This window comes from Amphiprion ocellaris, chromosome 12 (assembly GCF_022539595.1).
Source record: "Amphiprion ocellaris isolate individual 3 ecotype Okinawa chromosome 12, ASM2253959v1, whole genome shotgun sequence".
Taxonomy (NCBI): domain Eukaryota; kingdom Metazoa; phylum Chordata; class Actinopteri; family Pomacentridae; genus Amphiprion; species Amphiprion ocellaris.
Window position 1 is genome coordinate 20722726 of NC_072777.1, and position 22792 is coordinate 20745517.

A 22792-nucleotide genomic window follows, 5' to 3' on the forward strand; every position below is an offset into this window, starting at 1 on the left:
TGCTGATGGAAGAGTGGGGAGGGATGGATGCAGGGATCCAAAGACAATCAGGAAGTGAGGAAGGACTGTGGAGGAGGTGGATACTCAGCCTGTTTCCATGGTAACCTGCCAGCAGAGGGTGCTGGGATGGGGTTGATGGAAGTGTTGTATGTCTATATGTAACATGATGGGCCAGTCGGGCTGAGCTCATGTCTGGCTTAGGAAAAAAAAGATCCAATACAGACACTGTCACACTCTGCTGATCAATCACGTTAAATTTTCTCTGATCAGTAGGTGAAATTATGATTTGTTTTAGGTTATTATGTCTGTGTTTAATAAGCACAATGAGTAAGCAATACTATTTCATTTCATTTCATTTATTAAGATCCCATTAGCTTCATTAAAGTGGCAGATACTGTTGCTGGGTTTCACACAGTCTACAGTATTTATTGTAACCCAAAATCACGTCAAACTCCATCACAAACCAGCACACAGCTCCGCACGCCACTACAAACAGCAGCGTCATGCCTCGGCACAAAACTATGCTGTCTTAAATTGGAATTAATGGATTTTTGATCAAATAATGTGATAATATTAAAAAGAAAAGCCCTGATGCTCCCTGTGTTAGATTGTGTTACACTTGCACTGAATCCAGGAAGCCTAAAGGTGCAGATAAAAGGGTGATAACAGCAAAGAAAAGAAAATGTGCTTCAGGCACTCAGATCAAGGACCAGAGATGTATATTTAAAAAGCTTTTATTTATTAAAGCATGTTGGCTCAGTTTAAACCAAACCAAATTTTTGTCAAGGTGAAAGTCGAAGAAAAGATTGTTTATGTCTGCTAAACCAAAAAAAAAACAACAAAAAACAAAAACATTTAAATTAAAGATTTATTTAAACCTGAAACTTTACTTAAAAATGGAACTTGGAACAATTTCATAAAAAAATAAAGAACATTTCTCTTTTGTTTTAGTTCACTTTTTAAAAACCAGAAATAGAAAAGATACTGATGTGAAAGATATCACAGATAAAATATTTTTTATTCTTTCTGAGTTTTTAAACAAGAGTTACTATCATTGTAGATACATCAATAATTCACAGAAAAATAAAATTTTTAATGTCATTGGTATAATATTTGCAAAAATGTAAAAGAAAAGAAACTAGAGTAGGCGAACTCAACCATATACACACACACACACACACACACACACACATATATATATATATATATATATATATATATATAACTATATAGTAACTCACCAAAGTACAAAAAATGTCCTGTTTTTATATTTTACTATATTGTTATTTTGCTTTATTGTCCATTTTTTAATTACGTGACAGGGTGCAGTTAAGGAGCTAACAGTACTTTTTCTGTTATTTTACAGAAACACCACATATCCTCACATATTTGACTTAATAAATGACTTAAATGTTGAATTACATTAAAATGTATGTAAATAGTTGTCCATTTTATTCATTGTTTCAAATTACTCATTTTCTTTGTAAGCTTCCAGATGCTGTATATACACGCTCTCTCATACATCGGTCTGTAAATGTGGTTTATAGCAAGCAGATGTTTTGCGGTTTTGTTTTTGTTTTCTTGCTTTTATATATTTGAAATCATTCTAACTTACATCATTATTTGTAGAAAAATAAAAATAAAACCAACCCACTGAATTTGGCACATTTCGTATGTTGTTTTCAGTCCATTCATCTCACTGTCCTGTGGTTTTATCAGCTGGGTGGAGGATTGCAAAAGTCAAATATTCTCCAACACATGGTGTCTTTGGCAGCTGACATATCAGTGAATCAGGCAGCATTCAGGCGTATGTTTGTCTATTTATTTTTTTATTTATGGATACACACAGTCAAGTTTGTGATTTATGAGCAACATTCATACACACATGTCAAATCAGGTCTGGTCTGGGGATGACTCACACACACACACACACACACACACACACACACACACACACACACACACACACACACACACACACACACACACACACACACCTGCAAATTCACTCATGCAATCTGAGTCTTATCAGCAGTTGACTTAGAGGGATAACAGAGGTCTCCTCATCATCTCTCGCCTGTCGACGTTTAATAATTTATGAGCAGAGAGCTGCTTTATGAGGACAGTAGGAGCACATCTGATTCAACCTTTCTTCTAGTTACAACTGGAAGATAACAAATTGCAACCTAGAACAGACAGATCGAGATCTACTAACATTTACTGACCCTGTTTGTCGATAATACTTGTATATAAAAGTGACTGAATCTTGCAGTGTGTTTAAATAGGGCTTGTTAGTATGTTGTTATTGACCAACAACACTGAACTAAACATTGTTATTGTTGACCTCTTTACCTACTTATCTCCCCTCAGCAGTTCTCAGACCTATTTACCCAGTTTATCTAATCAGCCATCAGTGTGAAACCTCTCCCAGGGATTGTTAAGAATGATGGATTTGTCATGTTGTCCAGCTGCTAACAGGTTTACTGTTTATGTCCAGCTGATCAGACATCATGCAGCTCAATGCTGCATTGCTGCACACTTGTCCCAGCAGGAAAAACAGTGGTTGGTATTGTTTTACAGCGAGTCACACTGTACTGAGAGGCAGCATCCGGGTCAGTGGGTACAGACTGAACCAAGGCTGCCCTCTGCTGTAAGAAGAGCAGAAAACAACTGCCTTACAATGCAATATCTGGGCATGCTGATACATTCTAGTGGTAAAATATAGGATCTCTATTGAAAATGGAATACTCAAAAGAATAGAAGACATACTTGGGGTCTTTACTGAGTTACATATTCTATTATAATGACTGCTTTAAGCCATGGATTACAACTTTTCTGGACACGTTCATATTGACTCTAGCACCAAAGTGACTAGCATCAAAGCTCATGCAAAACCATAGACTGTACAATAAAGATGTATTATACAGTCTATGTGCAAAACATGACATATGACTATATAAATAACCCGTTCTTGTGATTAGCGTTTTTAGCTCGAGTTGTGCAAATACAGTGTGGTGGTTGTGGTTATGAATGGTAATTCATTTATGAGCAATATTTAGCAGGGGATAATAACCAGTCTGTTTACACTGGATGCTGTTAAGTAGTTTAAGTTTGCACTCATTTTCCCCTTTATTGCACAAGTGAAATACTAACACAGTCTGCCATTTATTGGGGCAGAAGAATTGAATCAGGCCACAGGGAGTGAAAACGTGAATGTACCACTTTTTCTGTAAATTTAATGGAGTCATAGAGGCTAAATTATAGATGATTGTGTGTCTGCTAGTTCATCAAAAACTCCTTGTGTTAAAGAGATCCTAAAAGCCATGTAACACTACCTTTGAGTTGTGGTCCCAGCCTTTCTGGCACTTGGCCCATAAGATGAAGCAATGTCTCTTGTGACCCTCATGACAAAGCTGTGATCAGTTTACAGAGAAAAAATAAAATATGATGCAAATAAATGGACATTGTGCAACCATTCATTTAGACATTATTTTGATTATATGTCAGATTTTTAATTGAACATTTTTAATAGCTTTAACAGATGGCTCTGCTGGTGTTTATGTGTTGATATGTGATTGTAGGTATGTCTATTGGTGTGACAGAGACTGTGGAATGCAAGTAAATATGAGTTTTTAGTGTTTGTTGTGTGTGCACCTGCCAGGGACAGCAAATGGAAAATAACTAACAGCTAAATCATCTCTTTTCAATAGATTTTTGTGCACAGTCCTTGCTGAATTAAAGAAGTAAGTATAACATTGTGCAACATAATACCTTTGTCCTTTCAGTTGTCTGACCCCTCAGATTTCTCATTTTACCCCTTGGTTTATCCCAACCCTTATGATGTGGGCCACTGCTTTGGATAAAACTAGGAAATAATTCTTGACTTTGTGGCAGCTTCTGTCATTAAATAGACCTACAGGTGGACTAGATATTATTCATAAATCCATTTCCTACATCCATTTCCTACATGTATTAACATGTCTATACGGTGATTTTTATGTGCTGGAAGACATATCATAAGCGAAATAAGCAGTCAACATGGCTGAGCGTTTCCACTTTATAACTACAGTGTACTGATGACAGTCTCAAAAACACAAATTTGCACTTCTGGGGTTTCATATGTACCAAACCTAAAGAACCAATACAGTCAACTTGCAGGATGGTGCATTCTGTATCAGTAATCTTTGGCAGTATTTTTTTTTTTTGAACATATATGACTAAATTACTTACATTATTACAACTTTCCATTGTATTGTGCAGAGCAGGGATGCAGTGTTTGAGCAGAGTTGTGGGTGAGCTGGTGAATTGGAGCTGCAATAGTGATATGGTGGGTCATAAGACAAGCTTCTTCTATGCATGCAATTTTGATGCATAAACATGAGTTTTTTAGGGATTTAATCAGTAACCAGAGAGGGACTTTAAGGTTGCTGATTCCTCTCCCAGCATGCACTGGGATGCAAAAACATATAAAGATTCTAAAAATGTAACTTTGACACACACAGATGAGTTTTTAGGGGTTTAAAACTAATGAATGCCTGGAGAGGGACTTCATGGAAATTATTACAACATTACCCTCCTCACACTCCCTTTTAATTTTAAAACACTGATAAAACGCTAATTACACACAAGAGTCAGAAAATATAACTAGAGACCAATGAATTGTTTTTTACTGCCACCTGTTGGTGATATGCTGCACTTACATGTACCCTCAGCGTTACATTGCTGTGATTAGACTGATTTTCATTTTTCCTCAAGAGAAAGCCATGTTTGAATGCATTCACATAAAATCTTTGTGGGGCTGCTACCTGGGTAAAACTGAGAGTTTTGTTTGTATTTTTCGACCAGAAACAGACAGAGTCTTGTGCTCTGGGATTAGCGTTTTAACAGTGTTTTAAAGTGAGAAAAGAGTGTAGAAGGAAATTTTATCCACCAGGTGTGTAATCATTTCCATTAAGTCCATCTCCAGTCATTCTTTAAACCTCTAAAAACTCATCTGTGTGTGCCAAAGTTACATTTTTAGACTCTTTTTCCATAAAAATAATGTTTTTATGAATTAAAATGGCTAAGGTGTAAGTTTAAACTGCTACTTCCTTTAGAATACACAGATCTATGAAGTCTCAATTTGCACCCACCCCTTCCCTATTTGCTGCAGCTCGAGCACACTAGCTCACCTCCAACTCTACCCAAACATTATAAAAAACACTCTGTTGTACATTATGTCAAGTTGTAATATTGGAATAATTCAGCCATATGTGTTTATTTAAGAGGGGTGTTTATTTGTGTTTTTTTTATTTGTAAAGTATTTAATAGGCAAAACCAAACTGAAGCCAAGTAAATCCTATTCAGCAGATAAAACTCATAATGTAAAAGAAACGTATGAGACCATCAGGCCTACATGAACCTTAGCTATCATTATAGCATAATTTGTTAACCATAAAACGTCACCATAGAGAAATTACACATTTATTTCTATGTACGCTCCATTCTGAAGAAATACTAAGGAGCACAGAAAAAATGAAAATAGGATTTTATTACATTACCTGAAAAAGTTTTTTTTTCCAGTAGCATAATCAGGCATTTTTACAAATTCAGATCAAACAGAATGAAACGCAAATGCATTATTTTATTCGACAACATATAAATCATTACACACCCTACTTGATTGTTCCTCCGTTATAGTCTAGGTATTGAGTGTCTGAAAAGACATTCCTCTGAAAGGATTCCCACATTTCTGCCAGTCGAAGCTGTCATTAGACATCGCTTTAAGGCCGATAGAGTTCAAGTTCAGGATTGTAAAGTGCTTTCCCTGGAAACCAACAAGATCTGACTCACAAATTTGGTCGATTTGATTCAGTTTGAGATTCAGTTCATTCAAATTAGTCATGTTTGCAAAGAACAGTGAAGGCTGGAGTCTATTTATCTTGTTACCAAACAGGTCAAGAGTTTGCAGGGATGAAAGTTGCTCAAGGTAATTGTCCTTCAGTATAGATTCTGTGAGTGAGCAGTAATCCAAGTGGAGATTCTGTAAACTGGACAATCCCTCAAAGGCCTGCGGTTCTAGTTGAAGTCCAAGGTTGAAGCCGAGCAGCAGCCTCCTCAGACATCTTTGTCTGCTGAAGGCATTGTTCCTAATGATGAGCGGCACAAGCTGTTGTCCAAGGTCCAGCTCCTGCAGCTCCTCCAGGCCTGACAGGGAGGTAGCATTGATCTCCCTGATGCAGTTCATCTGCAGTTGCAGGTGTGTGATGTGAGGAGGGAGAGGAGGAACCCAGCGTAGGTTCTTCATGGTACAGATGGCTACTGAGCCCTTTATGAGGCACAATGAACAGCTTGACATCTGCAAGGGAAATTTAACACGGAGCTGTAACAGTGGATTTGATCATTTTCGAGTTAGATTATAGCTACTTACCAGTGAATCCTAACTGCCAGTAACATGACATGTTTACCTGGTGTGTATCATCATCTGTTTTGCTTTACTTTCGTCTTCGTTAAATACAAAGTTTTCAAAATAAACGCAAAAATTTGATATCTTCTTAAAACTGACTCTGAACTGTGCTTAGTTCCTCATGCTGTGAAACGTTTAAAACAATGTTACCTGTCAATTATCTGGTCTATTTTGTCTTACTTACTATCATTTTACTCTAAATTATATTAATTCCCTCTTTATTGTATTGTAACAATGCCATTTTTTGACTTTGTCATTTAAATTTGCAGAGGTTTTTTGCTACAACCGACTGAGAGAAGAAAAAGCAGAATACAAAAATACATATAAATTTCATTTATAAAAGAAAAACAACACCAAACCCTAATAATAAAAAAATATGGGAAGAGAAGTAGCGTTATGTCATTCAAAGGATTTAAATTTATAAGTTGTCCCTTACATGTAAGTAATGCATGGGACTGACAGTGCCACTAGTGTACACCCCCAAAATTAAAGCATACTTCTAAATACTTTTTATCTGGTTTAGATTAAACACAAAAATTGGGATTATATCATATATTTTCATACCTGTAGGAGAACACAGAAGGCCACTACCTGAAGGCCCAACGTCCACATCCTCAAGCCGCTTGAAGAAATCCAAGAAATCTCCTTTTTCTTGATAAAATAATGATCCCATCTGTCAAGCTTTCTGCTTGCAGCACTTTTATCTGGAGCTATTTGTGCAATTTGCGTCACTGTTACATTTACCTAGCAGTGGGATGTCCCCTTTTTTTTTCTTTTTTTTTTGCAGAATCCAGATTTACATGAGGAAGGGAAGTACTTTTGCATGTTTGCTGTCCTTTGCTACTATGCTCAGTTGCACAACTGGCTGTTTTTCAAAAATCTGCTGTTGCCAGGGTTGTGTTGTTTTATCTGTTACAAAGGGAAAATCCAAAATATATGTTTTAGTGCAGAGTTTCAAAGATCAACAGTGTTTTAGAGACTTTTCCATGTAAATAACAGTAGAAACATGTATTTACTGTATAAAAATCTATGTATACTTTATGGAAGCACAAAAGGATCACACAAGAATTCCTAAAACAACATCATGAAAACTCAATATGAGCTCATTTCCAATATTTGTGTGTGTGTGTGTGTGTGTGTGTGTGTGTGTGTGTGTGTGTGTGTGTGTGTGTGTGTGTGTGTGCGTGTGCGTGTGCGTGTGCATGTATGTGTGCGTGTGTGTGATGTTTGTGTGTAGTTTTATCGCACAGGGCTGGTGAATTTCTCAACCTCTGCAGAATGAGAAGGTTTCTCAAATACAACACAGAGGAAGTTAGAGACAGAGCCTGACTGACATTGTGACACACATTCCAGCTTCTCCCGTGAAAACCATAAGCAACTGTTCCTTTCACTTCAGAAATAACAAAAAACCTGAGGCCAGGCCACACTAGTCCATCACTGGAAGCTGCCACCAGCAATTATTTTCAGCACCATTCTTCTTCTTTGGGCGAACATTTTCTAATTGCTGTTTTGTCTGACCAACTGAAAAATACAATATTGTTGAGTTATTAGAGAATAAGGGGAATCCAGCAAATACTCAAAATATACCTAGCTTTACTGCACAGAATGGCTGCAGCTGAGGAGCCTGCCGGTGCACAGTGGAAACTTTTAACTTGGGAGGAGTGTCTTTTTGAGCCACAGGAGTTTTAATAATTGTAATACCGCAAGTGACCACTGGGACTTTTGTTTCTGTCCTTAGATGTATGAATAAGGACTGGATACTGGATTACTAGAAGACAACTCAAATAGCTATTTGGCTTAAAGGTGGACTATATGGTCAGAATCCAATAAACTTTTTGTCAAATTCAACAAATATCTCCTCACATCCCACTAATTGATCACTCTGCATGTGCTGAAAAAAAATCCAGTGTTAGTGCAGAGCCCTGTCTCTGTAAATGGGAAATATGAGGGAGTGTTTTCTTTTTTTGGTCATAAGCTTCTCTTGATGAACACGGGAGTTGTTGTAACACAGTTTAGCCACTTTGCCAAAATTGCATTACAGACTGGAGCACTTCCTGGATCATATACTCTATACTAGGCAGCTGTGGCTCAGGTGGTGGAGTGGATTCTCCACTCATCACAAGGTTGGCAGGTGGCTCCTCCTCATGCTGAATTGTCCTTGAGTAAGATACTGAACTCCAAGTTGCTCCTAGTGGGCAGGCAGGCATCTCTGTCACTACTGGTGTGAATGGGTGAATGAGAAACACAACGTAAAGCGCTTCGAGTCCCACTAAGGTAGAAAGGAGCTATACAAGTGTAGACCATTTAGCATAAAAATGGGCATCAATGTGGAACCGACTCAAAACTGAATTCTTTCCAAGAGAACCTCTGGTTGAAAAAAAGTGTGACTGTATAGAAGTCTATGAGAAAATAATTCTATTCTCACTTGATCTGTTACCTCAGTAAGCATTTCCCTCATGAGTTTCCTGTCTCCTCCAATACAGCATGACTGTGTCATTTAGAGTAAAGGTTTAACATTTGTGAAACTTCCACATATTAAAATTTAATAACAGAAAGAGTACTACAACTTGGCATCTTTTCTACAATGATGGTCTATGAGGAAAAACTGTATTTGGGCTGCAGCATTTTTTCAGTTGCAGTAACTAACCAATGGGACAAACTGGCAGCAAGTCCGGAACACTTGTAATTCTTTCCATTGTTGTCAACTAGAGAGTTGTTGCTTGATTTAGTGACTTTTTTAGGTGTCCTCTAGTGACTGTAGCAGCCTTTTCGACAAGTCTTTTCTACTTTCTCTAGAAGAAAGTTCCTATAACGGTAAATGAATTGGAGGTCAAGCACTCAGATGTGCTCTGAGAGAATAAAAAAATTTACATTCTGCTGCTTTCTGACCATTTTACTTGTTAAATATAGCCAAAATCAAAGCACATCTGCTGTCTTTAATTAATGTGTATGGTGATTTTTGTCAGATAACGTGATTCTACTGGTTACTGCTGGTTACTGTAGTCTCAACGGGCTGTGTTTCAGCCACTGTTTTATTCTCAATCTGCTGTCGGGCAACAGGAACAGAAAAACATGAACATGAGAACAGCTTTACTGGGAATCCAGTTGTGCTAAAATGCAATATATATGGCAGAGTTGCAAAAAAATGCAAAAGGCTGACACTACAAAAATGCACATATGATGCAATGGGGTCACAAATTCACAAATAAGCAATAGGACATGCTATGATGGCATTTAGCAAGTTTTCATGCAGATTTTCAAGTGTGAGTTTGACTATCTGTATCTATATTTGCAGTTAAAATTAAACATAGCAGCGATGTCATTTTAACCACTCAAAACACCCATTTAGACATTATGAACTATTCAGAGTTGTAGTTGCAGAAATCTCAAAAGCCATTATGACTCACCTGGATTGTTGTGCATGATGCTGCTCATGTCAGGCTTCCATTGGATATCAGTTCAGCAAAGCATTTCAACAGTGTTAGTAGAAGTAATAGCAGCTGCTATGGTGAATAGGACCTTTAGAAAATGCCAAAAACAGAAAAAGCTTATCAAAAAGGAGTTTGTGAAACACAAGAGCTTCGTTCATCAGAGGTTTGTGGTCGAAATTCAATAGAACTGTGGCCTCAGGCTGCTCTGACGTGTCAGTAAACCAGCTGCCATGTGCGGTTACCATTACAGTGTTGTAATGCATTTAAAAAGCACACTGCTTCTGTGTTCCACTTGCTGTAGTTTCCAATGCAACTTCAGATATCTGCATTGTCATTCTGTCGAATCCAAACTCTAATTCAAGGTATTTGTGACTAGGCTAAGTTCCAGATTCTGCAGCACCATTCAAACGTAATTTAAGATTCCAAAAAAGGACAATGAAGTGAGGGGAATTAGAGACATCTGGAGCCAGAATTATGACTAGTTAGAATTAAACTGAAAAAAATCTGTCACTGGAATAACAGAGTCGTAATTCACAATTCAGAATGTGGATATTTGAAGGTATCAGTTACAAGAAAGGCCATCTCCATTTGTCCCGGAAGAATAACTTGTAAATTTCTGACAATTTCTGTTTTTGAAAAGAAAGAATTTAATAACAGATATCTTCAATGTATAAAAGGTCTAGCTATTAAATATTAAAATGACTTTGCACAGGCTTTAGCCACTGTCCACTGGGAGAGCCAAGGCTGCCAGTAGTATATTTACTAACAGTGCTTTTTCTGTTGACTAATGAAGTAATAAACTATACATTTTCAACTAGTGCCAGTTTAAATAATAACGCTGTATGTCTAGCGGGGGTCGATGGGGCCCAACAACAAATCTGTCCTGGTCCCACTAACACATCTCTGCGGCCATGCTGGTAGCTATAAACGTATTAGCTCGTTTTCTTCTTCTTCTTTATTCCCGTGTGCAGCAAACTACATCTTTTGTGGGGTTATCTGCTGTCCAGCCAGACTGAAAGTGTGCTGTTAGCTGTCAGGGAGCTGCCAGCTCAGTGCCAGCAGAGTGTCAGAGGGAGGAGGCAGGACGCAGCAGAGGAGTGACTTCTTTCAAAAATATTTCATCTGAGCCCGGACCGGTGCAGCAGCGGCGGCGTGGAGGCGGTGGAACATGGCTCGTTACGGAAATAAATAACGGGACCAGGGGGACGGTGATATTTACACCGAAGAGGAAGCCACAAAACTCGGCGAATAGAGGAAGAGAAGAGCGAAAAGAAGAGCTGAAGTCAGTGCCACACGTTGCAGTGTTGATGTTGGTAGTTGTCCACGAATACCTGCCGAAAATAGTCCCGGTGAGTAGAGCTCGTCTCAGATAGCATGTTAGAGGGATATAATGTGGTTATATGACTGTAAGTTAACCTTTTAGTCGCCCCAGACCTGAATTTTATTGTGAAATATCGCTAGAGTTGGGCATTGAGAGGTTTCACGAACACATACGTTCGAGAGAACAAGGTGAACAGGGAGTTAAACTTTTCTGCAACATGGCCGCTCAGATGTCACACAGCTTCCCAGAAGTAGGCAGAACTAAAAGAGCTTTCACTGCTCTTTTTTTGACATTACAGCAGTCCAAACTGTGCTCTGAAAACTGTCCAAATATTCTGCTTAAAACCGTGTCCAGTGCGGTGTCCCTCCCTGCCCATAGAGTTGTGGTGGATCTAAGTCATGCCCACTTTTTAAATCAAAACTACTACTGACCTCCTCTGTGGGAGGAACGTTGTTCCATTCAAAAATCTGGCAAATTTACTTTACCTGGACTATCGCCAAACATACAAGCCTTGTGGAGCTTAGCTTGCTACTTTTTTAAAATCGAAAGTGTCCCTAATGAAATTCGGCACACAGTGTTTAGGATCTGACTGAAGAACAGCGACATGTTCATATATGCACAGTTACAATGCAACAAGCTGAATGGAAACAGATGTAGTAAGAATGTTAGAATAAGGATGCCAGTGTTAGGGTTGGTGAATCATTTCATCCGACCAGTTGGGTGAAAGGAAACGGTTTAGTAAATCATAATAGCCTTTAGTGAATCCTCTGGCAGATCATTTAGTGTGACATGTGGGGTCAGATGAAATGATTTATCACACCACAGCCTGCCAAAACCTGTTACTGGAGATGGCCTCAGCATTTTGGGGGCTCTCGCAGAATATGGCAGCATCCAACCCCCCAGCCCCAGCCCCATGGTGTGCTGAGATGGTTTACCTTTATAAAGACATAGCAGATATTCGTGTTGTGGAAAGCCTATGTAAATTTGGTGTTTTGTCCGATTCTTAACTTAAATTTAAACCCTGCAAATGATTCTGCAATTTAAAAAAAAAAAAAAAAAACACTCTACAAAAGATACACTCTACACGGGGGACTGTGTTTAATTCATGCATGATTTCAATAGCATGTCAGAGCTGTATTTGCTCTTAAATCTGTTTAAATTATGGATTGTTGTTCATGATTATTTGCATTATCAACCATCTACCAATTGCTCAATTATTAAAGTTATTTAGTCTTTAAAATAGGCAGTAGATAGTAAAAAAACATGCACACTCGAGTTTACAGAGCCCAAGGGGGTGTCAAAAGAGATTGTGTCCTTGTTTCTGTCTCCTTATTAAAAACAAAATTAATCAGCTTGTTTAATTTTAAAAGCACATGAAAAAGTACAATCGAATGGTTCTTTAGTTCTTTGGTCAAGTTCATTAGCAGTCAGGGTAAATGTCAGCTCTGACAGAAACATAATTGTTAAAACCGGAATCCTAGAGAAAGACTACACACCTAGGCAGGTTGCAGAATACTTTAAACTGTTTCTGGTCAAAGGAATGATCATGACAGATAGAGATCACAGTAACTGATGGGCTGTGTCCCAAACTGTCCCCTGAAGGCAACTTTCTTCCAGGTAGATACATAGTATGTACTTTAATTGAGCAGTGATCGATTTGTTTTCACCTTTAACTGGGCAAAATGACTCAGACACCACACTTTTCCCGGCATCCACTACCCTACGCTTAAGCAGGTATTAAAAATTATCTATTTTTGTACAAGCATAGTATTTTACCTGATTTACCTTTGGAAAATATTTCATAGTGTCTTCACATCAGCTTCTACTTCACATAATTTTATTTGAGTGCCTCCATATGGAAAGATTTTAGCTGCTGTTGATTTACAATAGTGCAGAACTGAGTTACTGTCTCCACTGTGGGTGGGGAGATAATAGCAGTGAGGGTGAAACCTATGATTAGCCACCTCTGGTTTATATAATTTCTCTGGAATTAAATTACAGTGAAATTTAAGCGTTCTTCATTTTGTTCATAGAAACAGTTGGATCAAGGACTCGGGGACTTCAGAGATCTGCAGCAGTTTACTGTTGGCTTGTTTGATGCTTCTGAGTTAGTCGTAAAAGGCAGTGTAATGTAAGACTTGTTTTCAGTACTGAATTACTAGTTTTTACCACTGCTGAGGAGTTTTTGTATAAGAGTTTGTTTTGAATTCCCGTAATGGTTAGTATAAGGTCATTGACACCACAGTATGTTTGCCATCCAGCCTGTCTGTTTATTGATCTCCTGTGCAGCTTGGTGACTAAATCTACGGGAATCAAGTCCCTCCTTCAAGCATGTGATCGTCAAAGAAAGAAAGATTTGGTCTGTGGCTGAGACCCTGATTTAAAAGCTGTCTGTGATGAAGAGTTTGTGATCTTTGATTTGCAGCCCTTGAAGTGTGTCATAAACGTGCACACATGGAGTGTTTTAGCTGGTAGAGCTCACTGTAGGCCCCCTCACTGCTGCATCTATTATGTCAAACCAAGTGAATGCTTTTATGCTGTTTACACTCTGGTTTGACATGAGACACAACTTTCACTTCCTGTCCCTTTAGCTTTGTGTTTTCTTGCACTCATCTTGTTGTTTTCACCGCTTCCTTCTGGGTCCTCAGCGCATCTCAGTTTCTCTTTGTTTTTTCTTATCCTCACATCACATCTTCATCTGCTGTACAGTGGTCCCTCACCATATTGGGATTCACTTTTCACGGTCTCACTGTATCACAGATTTTTAAATTGCATTTGGTATCGCAGATTTTCCGCTTAATTTTGTGATATATCGATATTTTTATGTATTCATTATTGTGGTGAGCTGCTTTTAAGAACATCACTGGAGAAAGAATATCTGCTTTTTGTGCACTCTGCAACTGGCAGATACTTTTAGTTTGACACACAGAAAGCACCTCTATAGTAAATGCGGCAGGAAGTCATCAAACACACTTCACTTCACACTCACGGTCCTGACAAAATAACACTTAACCAAACTGACTAAATCACAAAAATGCAATAAAACACAAACACACATAACACTGTAACACTAACATAAACCACAATAATGACATTTAAACTCCCAACACCCCAAACTCCCATGGTGCATTGCAGCACAACAACTGCCATAGCGATCAGCTCTGCGATTGCCACATTATTTAAATTATTTTTGCGGTAGAATAAGCATTTTCTAGCCTAAAAAATTGAAAACAATAGAAAAAATCTCAAAAAAATAATAATTAAAACATATTAAAAGAATATTTAATTGAAATGAAATGCTTAGTGTACAGCGCTGGATGCTGATTGGCTCAACGGCTGTAGCATCAGTCTCCTCTGTCTACCGTGTGTAGCATGCATTCAGCATCTCATCTTGTACATTTCACATAGGTGTCTGATCACTGCACATAGTGTCGCCCCGCGGTGTTGTGTGGTGTGTGGGGACGGTTTATAAAGCCTTAAAATATATATAACTAATAAAATAAATATGGTCGCTACTTTGTTGAGAGGAGTACTGTAAAACTGGTGCTCGTTGGTTTGGGCGTGTCGCCTCAGGTAGAAGTGAGACAATGAAATATGATCCATGAAGGCCAGTTTCAGTCATAGATCCACAAGTTTGAAGGGGTTTTTGAAGGGGTTTTATTCAAGTAACTGTATTTTACAATTGTACAGTTATCACAGCAGTCATTGTTTTGGCTTTTGTTGTGACAATTGCCAGATGCATTGTAGAAGTATGAGGAGTGCACACAGAACTAGATATTCAAATGCAGCATTGTGCAAAAGCTGAGCCAGATTCATCTTTTTTTGCAGGACAACCATGTCTAACTTACGACAAGTGCTTGCTGTTCCAACAGTCATTAATTAGACTTTACAGTGGAGGAGTTCATCTACAGATTTGATGGCTTAGCCATAGGTTCTTTGGTATTGTTTCATCTTTTAGGACCTGTAAAGACTTCAACAAACTCCACTATGCCTACAGTTCAGAATGTACAACTTCTCCGCCAGCCATCCAAACACCATTGGCATGCTAGCTGCCCATCTTAAATGTGTAACCAGAGATGTGTTGCTTCTGTTTTTACCTGCTTGGTGACATCGACAGAGTCATGTGGGGCCAGACTGGTTGTCTGTTTGTCAGCTCAGGGATCGAAGGTCAGGAGTGAGAGATTTAAAAGGCAGGGAGAGTTTTTGGTTCAACCTGCTTGTAGATGCAACTGAAGGTTTCTGTGTGAAAAGTAAGTTCTGTGAGAGGTTAGCTGTGACGGAGAAGGCTTTTAGTTTTTTTTGTATCCCTGTGTTTTTCGCATAGCTTAACCACCAAAGGTTTTGAAAAGAGGGTTTTCAGAGTGATTTTTATGTGTATTACAGTCTACTGTTAAAAAACATCTTTTTATTGCTGTGACATCCAAAATTAAACAGTTTGTTTTGTCAGTTTTTTCAGCTAGTGTTCTTTGTGGTCAGGCAAAAAAAGGGAATATTTGCTGGTTGTGCCTTCTCAAATTTGAGTATTTTGAGTATTTGTGATTTTTTTTTCAACTTAACTACATTACTTTTAATGTCCTGATGTCTACTAAGAGATCATACTTAATGTAGATAAACATACAGTGCTGTGAAAAAGTATTTGCGCCTTCCTGATGTCTTCTGTTTCTGAACATTTCTCACACTTCAATGTTAGAAATCATCAAATAAATATTTATATTTATTTGATATTAGACAGACATAACCCACACAACACAAAATGCTTTTTTAAATGGTTATTTATTTAAGATTTATTGATAACCTGTATCAGCCCTGTGAAAAAGTAATTGCCCCCCTAAACCTAATAACTGGTTGGTCCCTTGGCAGCAACAACTGCAATTAAATTTGTGTTACAGCTTGTGGTCAGTCTTTTACATCACCATGGAGGAATCTTGACATTCTTCTCTGTAGAATAGTTTTAATTTGGCCACATCAGATGGTTCAGATATTTTTTTGACCATGAACTGCCCTTTTAAGGTCTTGCTACAGCATCTGAATTGTATTCCAGTCCAGACATTGACTATGTCATTGTCATGCTGCAAAACTCCTTTGTGCTTGAGCTTTAGGTCCTGAACTGATGGTGGATATTCTCCAGGAAAATTTTGTGATAGAGAGCAGAATTCGTGGCTCCATCAATTATGACAAGTCACCCAGGTCCTGTGGAAGCAACGCGGCACCAAACCATCACACTTCCACCACTCTGTTTCACTGTTGGTATCATGTTCTCCTGTGGAATGTAGAAATGTCTTCCAAAAAGTTCTACCTTTGACTCATCAGTCCACAGGATGTTATCCTAGTCATCTTGGGGCTCATCCAGATATTTTTTTCCAAATGCCGTACAAGCCTTTATGTTCTTTTTCGCCAGTAGTGTTTTGCGCCTTTCAACTCTTCTATGATGCCATTTTTGCCCAGTGTCTTCCTTATTGTGGAATCATGTAGATGGACCTTAACTGAGGTCACTGCAGTTCTTTTGATGTTTGTCTGGGTTCTTTTGTGATCAGTTCTACTGTAACATCCTGAGGCATCTGAGGGAGGATATTTGGCATAGATGACTTGAACTTTGCTGCTATGCAGTTGGGTTGTTCATCATGATGACACACATGCTCTCTGCAGGTTGAAAACTCGCAAGATTTACTTCAGTGGAAATATTGTTGCACAATTAAAATTCAAGTTGAAGGATCGCCATTCTAACACGGTGGAGGAGATCCAGCATGTATTGGAGATGTGCTTGATGTTTCTAGAGAACAGGACTTCCCAATGTTCCAAGCCTGGCAAGATGGCTGGAAGCAGTCTGTCACTACATAAGGGGGCTACCTGAAAGGGGATGGCAGTCAAATTTAAATCAGTTACAGTTTTGTCTTTTTATAGGCACAAACTTGGAACTTTTTGATCACACCTTGTAGAACATCAAATTTGTTATTGATACCCAGAGTGACATTACATCTGCTAGAAATACTGCTACTCAGCTATTACATGTTCATCCATATTTGCAGCTTCATATCATAAGTATTAATTTCAAGTTAGAAATAGTAATATTTAGTCATCATACTATGCTTGGACTAGGTCCAATTTACAGTAAAGAAACACAATGCATTCCTTGTTCTATAGAAACCTGGTTGTTTAATAGCAAGTGAGTTTATTTGGTCTTCATTATATCTTAAATGTTTCAGAGCCCTTGAGACTGAGCCAAACCACCAGTAATACATTCAGCCCTGCAAATTCTAAGGTTCTCAATATCCTGAAACCTTTTTTTTTTTTTTTGTTGAAAATGAATTTCAAAATTGGCTGCAGAGCTTTGGGAGGGATATATGGGGTCTGACCAAGATGCCACTTCTCTTCTGCGTGCTACTGTAAAGGATCATTTAGAGGATAAATAAAGCTTATAGGTACAGCAATGTCGGTGTCTAAAGTTGTAGCACGCAGTACTATAAATTTATTATATCTAACACACACACACACACACACACACACACACACACACACACACACACACACACACACACACACACACACACACACACACACACACACACACTGTTAAGGTCCTGTCAGGGCAGACGGTGAGAATAGCGAGCAGCTGCAAGTGGTAATGTGGTTATGTGGCATGCATGGGTGTGTGGTGTGCAGAGGGTGGTAAACACCCTCTTACCCCTCTTTAGTGCCCCCTCGCCTGTCTGACGCCTGTTTCTATTGGTGTCATCATGCTGCTTCTTCTTTCCCTCTCGAGACGTTTTAGTCGGTGGAGTCACCCACCAATCACAGCGGTCTGTCCAGTCTTTGTGGTGACACAGAAAGATTTTTGGCTACAGATTCAGGCCTGCAATCTGTTTGTTTTATATGGAGAGCAACTGATATTTAAGGACAGGTGTGTGTATGTGTGTGTGAAATAGAGCGAGTGATGCTTGTGGTAGGGAAGATGAGGTGTGTTTGTTTTAAGGACCATTTGTCTTGCTCAGGTGTTGGCCCTGTGTAACCACTGCTCTGGTGAGACACTGGAGGGAGTGTGTGTGTGGTGGTTGTTATTGAACAGGTGCACTGGTTGGGTGGTCTGCACTGATGCAGCACCCAGTTTACACACTGTCACATTATACTACAGCACACCCAGAGTAAACTTCATAAATCATAAGTAGAATTTAAAAGTGCTCCATAACTACACAAATATCATACAATTTTCCATACAAAGCTAAATAATACTTGGACGTAATGGTTGTAGTTATCATTTTACAGCTAGACTGTGACAGAGAAATAGTGAAGTACAACTGTAGCTATATATTGGTTAGTGATGACTACAACAAGGAATAATACACAAGGAAGCATCGACAGTGATTGCATTATTACATAATTAGTCCCACACTGCAGGTTTAATGTACCAAAATAGAATTTCTAAGTGGAGGGAGCTATATTGAGGGGCCACTGGCTGTGGAAGTAGAGTCCCATTAATTTTTCCTATAGATGGTGTTACGTGACTGACAGCTGGAGGACTTCTACAACTTTGATAAAACTGTGCTGGTTGAATCATCAAAATTTAACAGTTGAGAGAACTAATTTTAGAATCTGCAGTTTAAATCATTTCATGTTTGGACAGAGCAACTATAGCGCCATGTTTTGTCTCCACAGCAACCAAGCCAAGAGTACTGCTGTGTTTAGGGTTGTCGGCCATGCCAAACAGAGTGGACATCATTAAAACTGGTTTGCAGAGTTAAACATAAATGACTCTTATGAGAGTTCTGTGTTTCTGTGTTCAATATACTGAGGGATCTGTGAAATCTGGATACAGAATCATGTAAAACACTTTCACTGTTAGCAGATTCTCAGTGCATTATTGTCAAAAAACGTCTAAATAAAATATATTCTGATCCAATCAATCATATTTAAAATTTACTTCTAAGAGATGCACTGTGAATAAGGACCAGTCTTACGATGATGCAGAGATTTTTACATTAGCAGGAGCAAAATGAAAGTGAAAGCAGGGCTCTGTTTATATATGAAAGTGCAACAAACATAGTTTGTCCCTAAAAGCAATAAATGTTTGTGGTCTCAGCATGGATCAAAATAATACTAATGATCATTTTTACCATAATCGTCCAACCGTACTTTGGCATTTAAATGTCCATCTATAACACAATGATCACAATGTCTATGTGATATCTATCCAACTGTCATACTTCTGACGCCCACTGGCAAGATCTGACTGTCTTCATGTTGTAGTTTGTCTTGATTCATATTCAGTCTGTTTTTAGGTCTTCGGTTCCCCACGTGGATTGAGTTGGACTGTATTTGTGAAACAATATTGCTGACACTGACTGTTACAGCTTATTATGTATAGATTTTATTTTGGGTAGAATTGAATTGGCTCTTTGCTGCTCAGTATTTGCCTTCTTTCTTAATGTTTGTTTAATGTTAATGTTTGTTTACAAAACACCACTTTATGTGCTACAGAAACAATCATCAGGTGCAGGTGAAGGTCAACAGGTTGAAGTGCCTTAAACCTGCATTGTTTCTCACACGAAAGCGTGACTAGCTGATCACAAAGAGAAAAGTCTGGTTGTATACAGTTCTATGAGAAAGTGACCCTACTTCTCCCTTTATGTTACCTCAGCAAACATTTTCCTAATGTTAATGGTCTCAGTCTAGAGTTTCAGGACTTGGTGACATGGCATGATGTTCATTTTGTAAATTACAGTCCCATTTAGAGTGAAATGACTTGAGGGTTCGAAGCAGAAGTCCACAAACTAATGTGAATCATCACAGTCGCTACGTCCAGCTTTTATATACAGTCTCTGTCTACAAGTAGTGTAATGTAACGATCTGCAAATATACTATGTATATATGTCAACCATGCCAAGTACAGAAGGTGTTGTGCTTTTCCCACAATCTGAGTCTAATTTAGGGAATACCAGAGTAATCTTTGTAGTAGCTGTTGTACAATTCTCATAGTATAGGTCCTTCAGCAAAAGTGAACCTCCAAATACAGTAAGTCATAAAATATGTAGTTAGTGGCATTTTAACATAGCTCAATATGGAAAATCAGCCATGGTCAGGGTCCTTCAGCATATCAGCAGTGGACTAAATGATGGGCTAAAATGTGAGTATTACCTACTTTATCTCCAAATAGATGAACACGAACATGTGTGCTACTCTTAAGAAATCTGTAGAGATCTAGGAGTTGTGTTGTGTTCGTGTCAATTAGAGTGTGTCCCCAAAGAGCCTTTGACATTATTGTTTTCAGGCTGAAAAGACTTTTCAATCGATCTTTCACTTCTGTCTTTGTCTCTTTGCTAGACATCTTTTACTGAGGATCCTCTGTCCTGTGTGACCCCCTGACACAGAGAGGTATGTCCACACACGTGCACACACACACACACACACACACACACACACACACACACACACACACACACACACACACACACACACACACACACACACACACACACATACACACACACACATTCACACAACCTATGTGGTGATGCGGAGGCATTAGTAAAAGTGGAGAACTCTGCTGTGTTTTCTAGACCCTCACTAAGCTGGAGTTGAGTTGAAGACTGAAAATGTGTCCTCAGGTTCAGAGTGTGTGTATTCAGAGCAGTGTGTGTTGTTTGTGTATTTGTTTCCGTGAAGCTCAGCAAATGTCAGGCATAATAAAACACCATGGTGCAACACAAGTGTGGACTGCCACCCACACAAACGCAGAAATGCAGCACACATAAAGTCAGCTGTAAATACTGTATTTCTCCATGTGACTTCTTTTCTCTGTTCTTTCCCTGTACTTTATGTAACTGAGGGCCTGAAGAAGAGAGAATTAACTCCTCTGTCTGTCATCTGCAAGATTAGCTTTACTTTTTCTACTAAGTGCATACATATTTACCGTTTACATATCAGAAGAACAGGTATTTACTGTAATGTCACATTTTTATTTTGCAAACGCACAAGCACTCTAAAAAACAGTCCATTGTATGTTTTGCCTCTGACAGCCCAACTATTGTCTAAGCAGTGTGTTTCATTACCTGCGTGTGGTGAAGCAATACCATTACTTTTTTTCCTAATAAATATTGTGATGACTTATTCTTGATAGCAGAAACTTTATGATTTATATGTTTGATTTAAACAAATTAAACAAGGCCCTTTAACTGGATATACTGAATTTTTATTATGACCTCTTCCAGTAAAATGATGACAGGGACGTTTCCTGTTCATTCACCTTCATCCACTTTTTGTTACAACATTGCTTCAGAAAGTTCAAACTATTTGTTGATGTTTTATTGAGTATTGAAGCGCACTATGAAGTATTTAGAAATACTGAAACTTTGCATGTTTAAAATATATCTATGCGTAAGAACAGTTTAAAAATTGTTCAACAGAACACATGTCTGTTTATTATCACCCACCACTGTACCATATTTAATTTAGCCTGTATTTTACTGTGTCAGGTGAAGTCTGGTCAGGCAACTGTTAGGATGTAGGTGATTAGTTGGCAAACGATTAAATGTCGCTAGCCTTGCAAATCAGAGCCTGCAAAAACAGTTGGTTAAGCAAAATATTGTTCTGATGTACCGTGACTATTAACTGTTGCATCTCACTTGTTACTTAGCTCCCCATATATCATAAAATAAATAATCAATTATCAGTTTTTTAATGATATATGGTTTTTTGACATTGTTATACTGCAGATCAGACATTTTTAAAGTCTTTCCATTTTTAATCATGATCGTGTTGTTTCCATAGACGTGCAGGTGCAGTGAAAATGAGCCCACAGTGAGGAAAATTGTGACAGGTGCAAAATATGTACAGAAACTGCTTGGAATTCACAGAGTTAAATACATCCAATCGTTTTTTGACAATGTTTAACCTTGCCAATTACACTGTACTCGATTTTCAGTATTTTCTTAATGTTTCATCACTTTTAGACTTCTTGACTCATGCAAATTTAAATTTCTGTTTAACTGACAGGGAAAGTCACCATAAGAACCCTCCCTCACAGATGTAGGTGCATATTGATGCAATCTTGGGTGAAAGACTTAAATCTAAAAGCCAATTTCCAAACTAATTTTGATCCATTTTCTGTTCTCCATTTTCATTGTCTATTCTGCTGTGATCCAGTGAGAGGGAAAACGACAAACAAGCTGTTTCTAGCCCTCTGGCATATTTAGCATTAATTGCTGGAAGCGTAAATACATGTGCGATGATTTAAAGCTTTCAGAGTTAAAATGGGAAGCAAATCTCACAGACCAAATGTTCCTCCATGTCAGCTTTACACACAGGGACAGACGGTGACAGACAGACAGGGTGTAGTTATCACCAAGGCCAGGCTGGAAATAACAATTTACTCACCATGGGAGTGGTAACTGGTGAGCGAGTGAGACTTTTGGATGCAGTCATAGCTCTTTTTTTGGCTCATGTATGTGACCAATCCAAAAAGCTTTTTCGTCAGGTCACAAAATTTCAGCAACGGACATTTATTGACTTTCATACAGCGTGTCAGCTTCCTCCCCATTTGAATAGTGGAAGCTAAAGATATGTTAAAGATGAATTGTTCAGTTCTGTAATCTGCAACTACTT

General features: G+C 38.4%; 2 protein-coding genes across 11 annotated transcripts in view; one reads left to right on the forward strand and one right to left on the reverse strand.

The window, feature by feature from the left end:
• Window positions 1–5512: 5512 nt before the first annotated feature.
• LOC111589012 (toll-like receptor 5) lies at window positions 5513–7624 on the reverse strand. The gene is made up of 2 exons (XM_035943627.2): window positions 7010–7624; window positions 5513–6337 (listed from the first exon to the last, which is right to left on the reverse strand). Exons 1-2 carry the CDS (start codon window positions 7055–7057, stop codon window positions 5681–5683), a joined length of 705 nt encoding a protein of 234 aa, XP_035799520.2. The 5' UTR covers window positions 7058–7624; the 3' UTR covers window positions 5513–5680.
• Window positions 7625–10936: 3312 nt separating this feature from the next.
• LOC111588988 (dystrobrevin beta-like) overlaps window positions 10937–22792 on the forward strand; it is a 40898-nt gene continuing 29042 nt past the window's right edge. For 4 of the 10 annotated variants that reach the window (XM_023299654.3, XM_035943624.2, XM_023299656.3 and 1 more), the window contains exons 1-2: window positions 10939–11225; window positions 20513–20563. The gene's annotated coding sequence lies outside the window, so the exon portion shown is untranslated. Of the gene's footprint in view, window positions 11226–20512; window positions 20564–22792 lie in introns of all 10 variants that reach the window. The other 6 variants (XM_023299652.3, XM_023299653.3, XM_023299657.3 and 3 more) reach the window with 3 other exon arrangements.

Excerpts from the sequence above, each read along its gene's own strand:
- LOC111589012 (XM_035943627.2), bottom strand. The coding sequence starts at position 7,057 with ATGTGGACGTTGGGCCTTCAGGTAGTGGCCTTCTGTGTTCTCCTACAG. Across the intron at positions 6,338-7,009 it reads CCTTCTGTGTTCTCCTACAG|ATGTCAAGCTGTTCATTGTG; the intron begins GTATGAAAATAT and ends TTTCCCTTGCAG.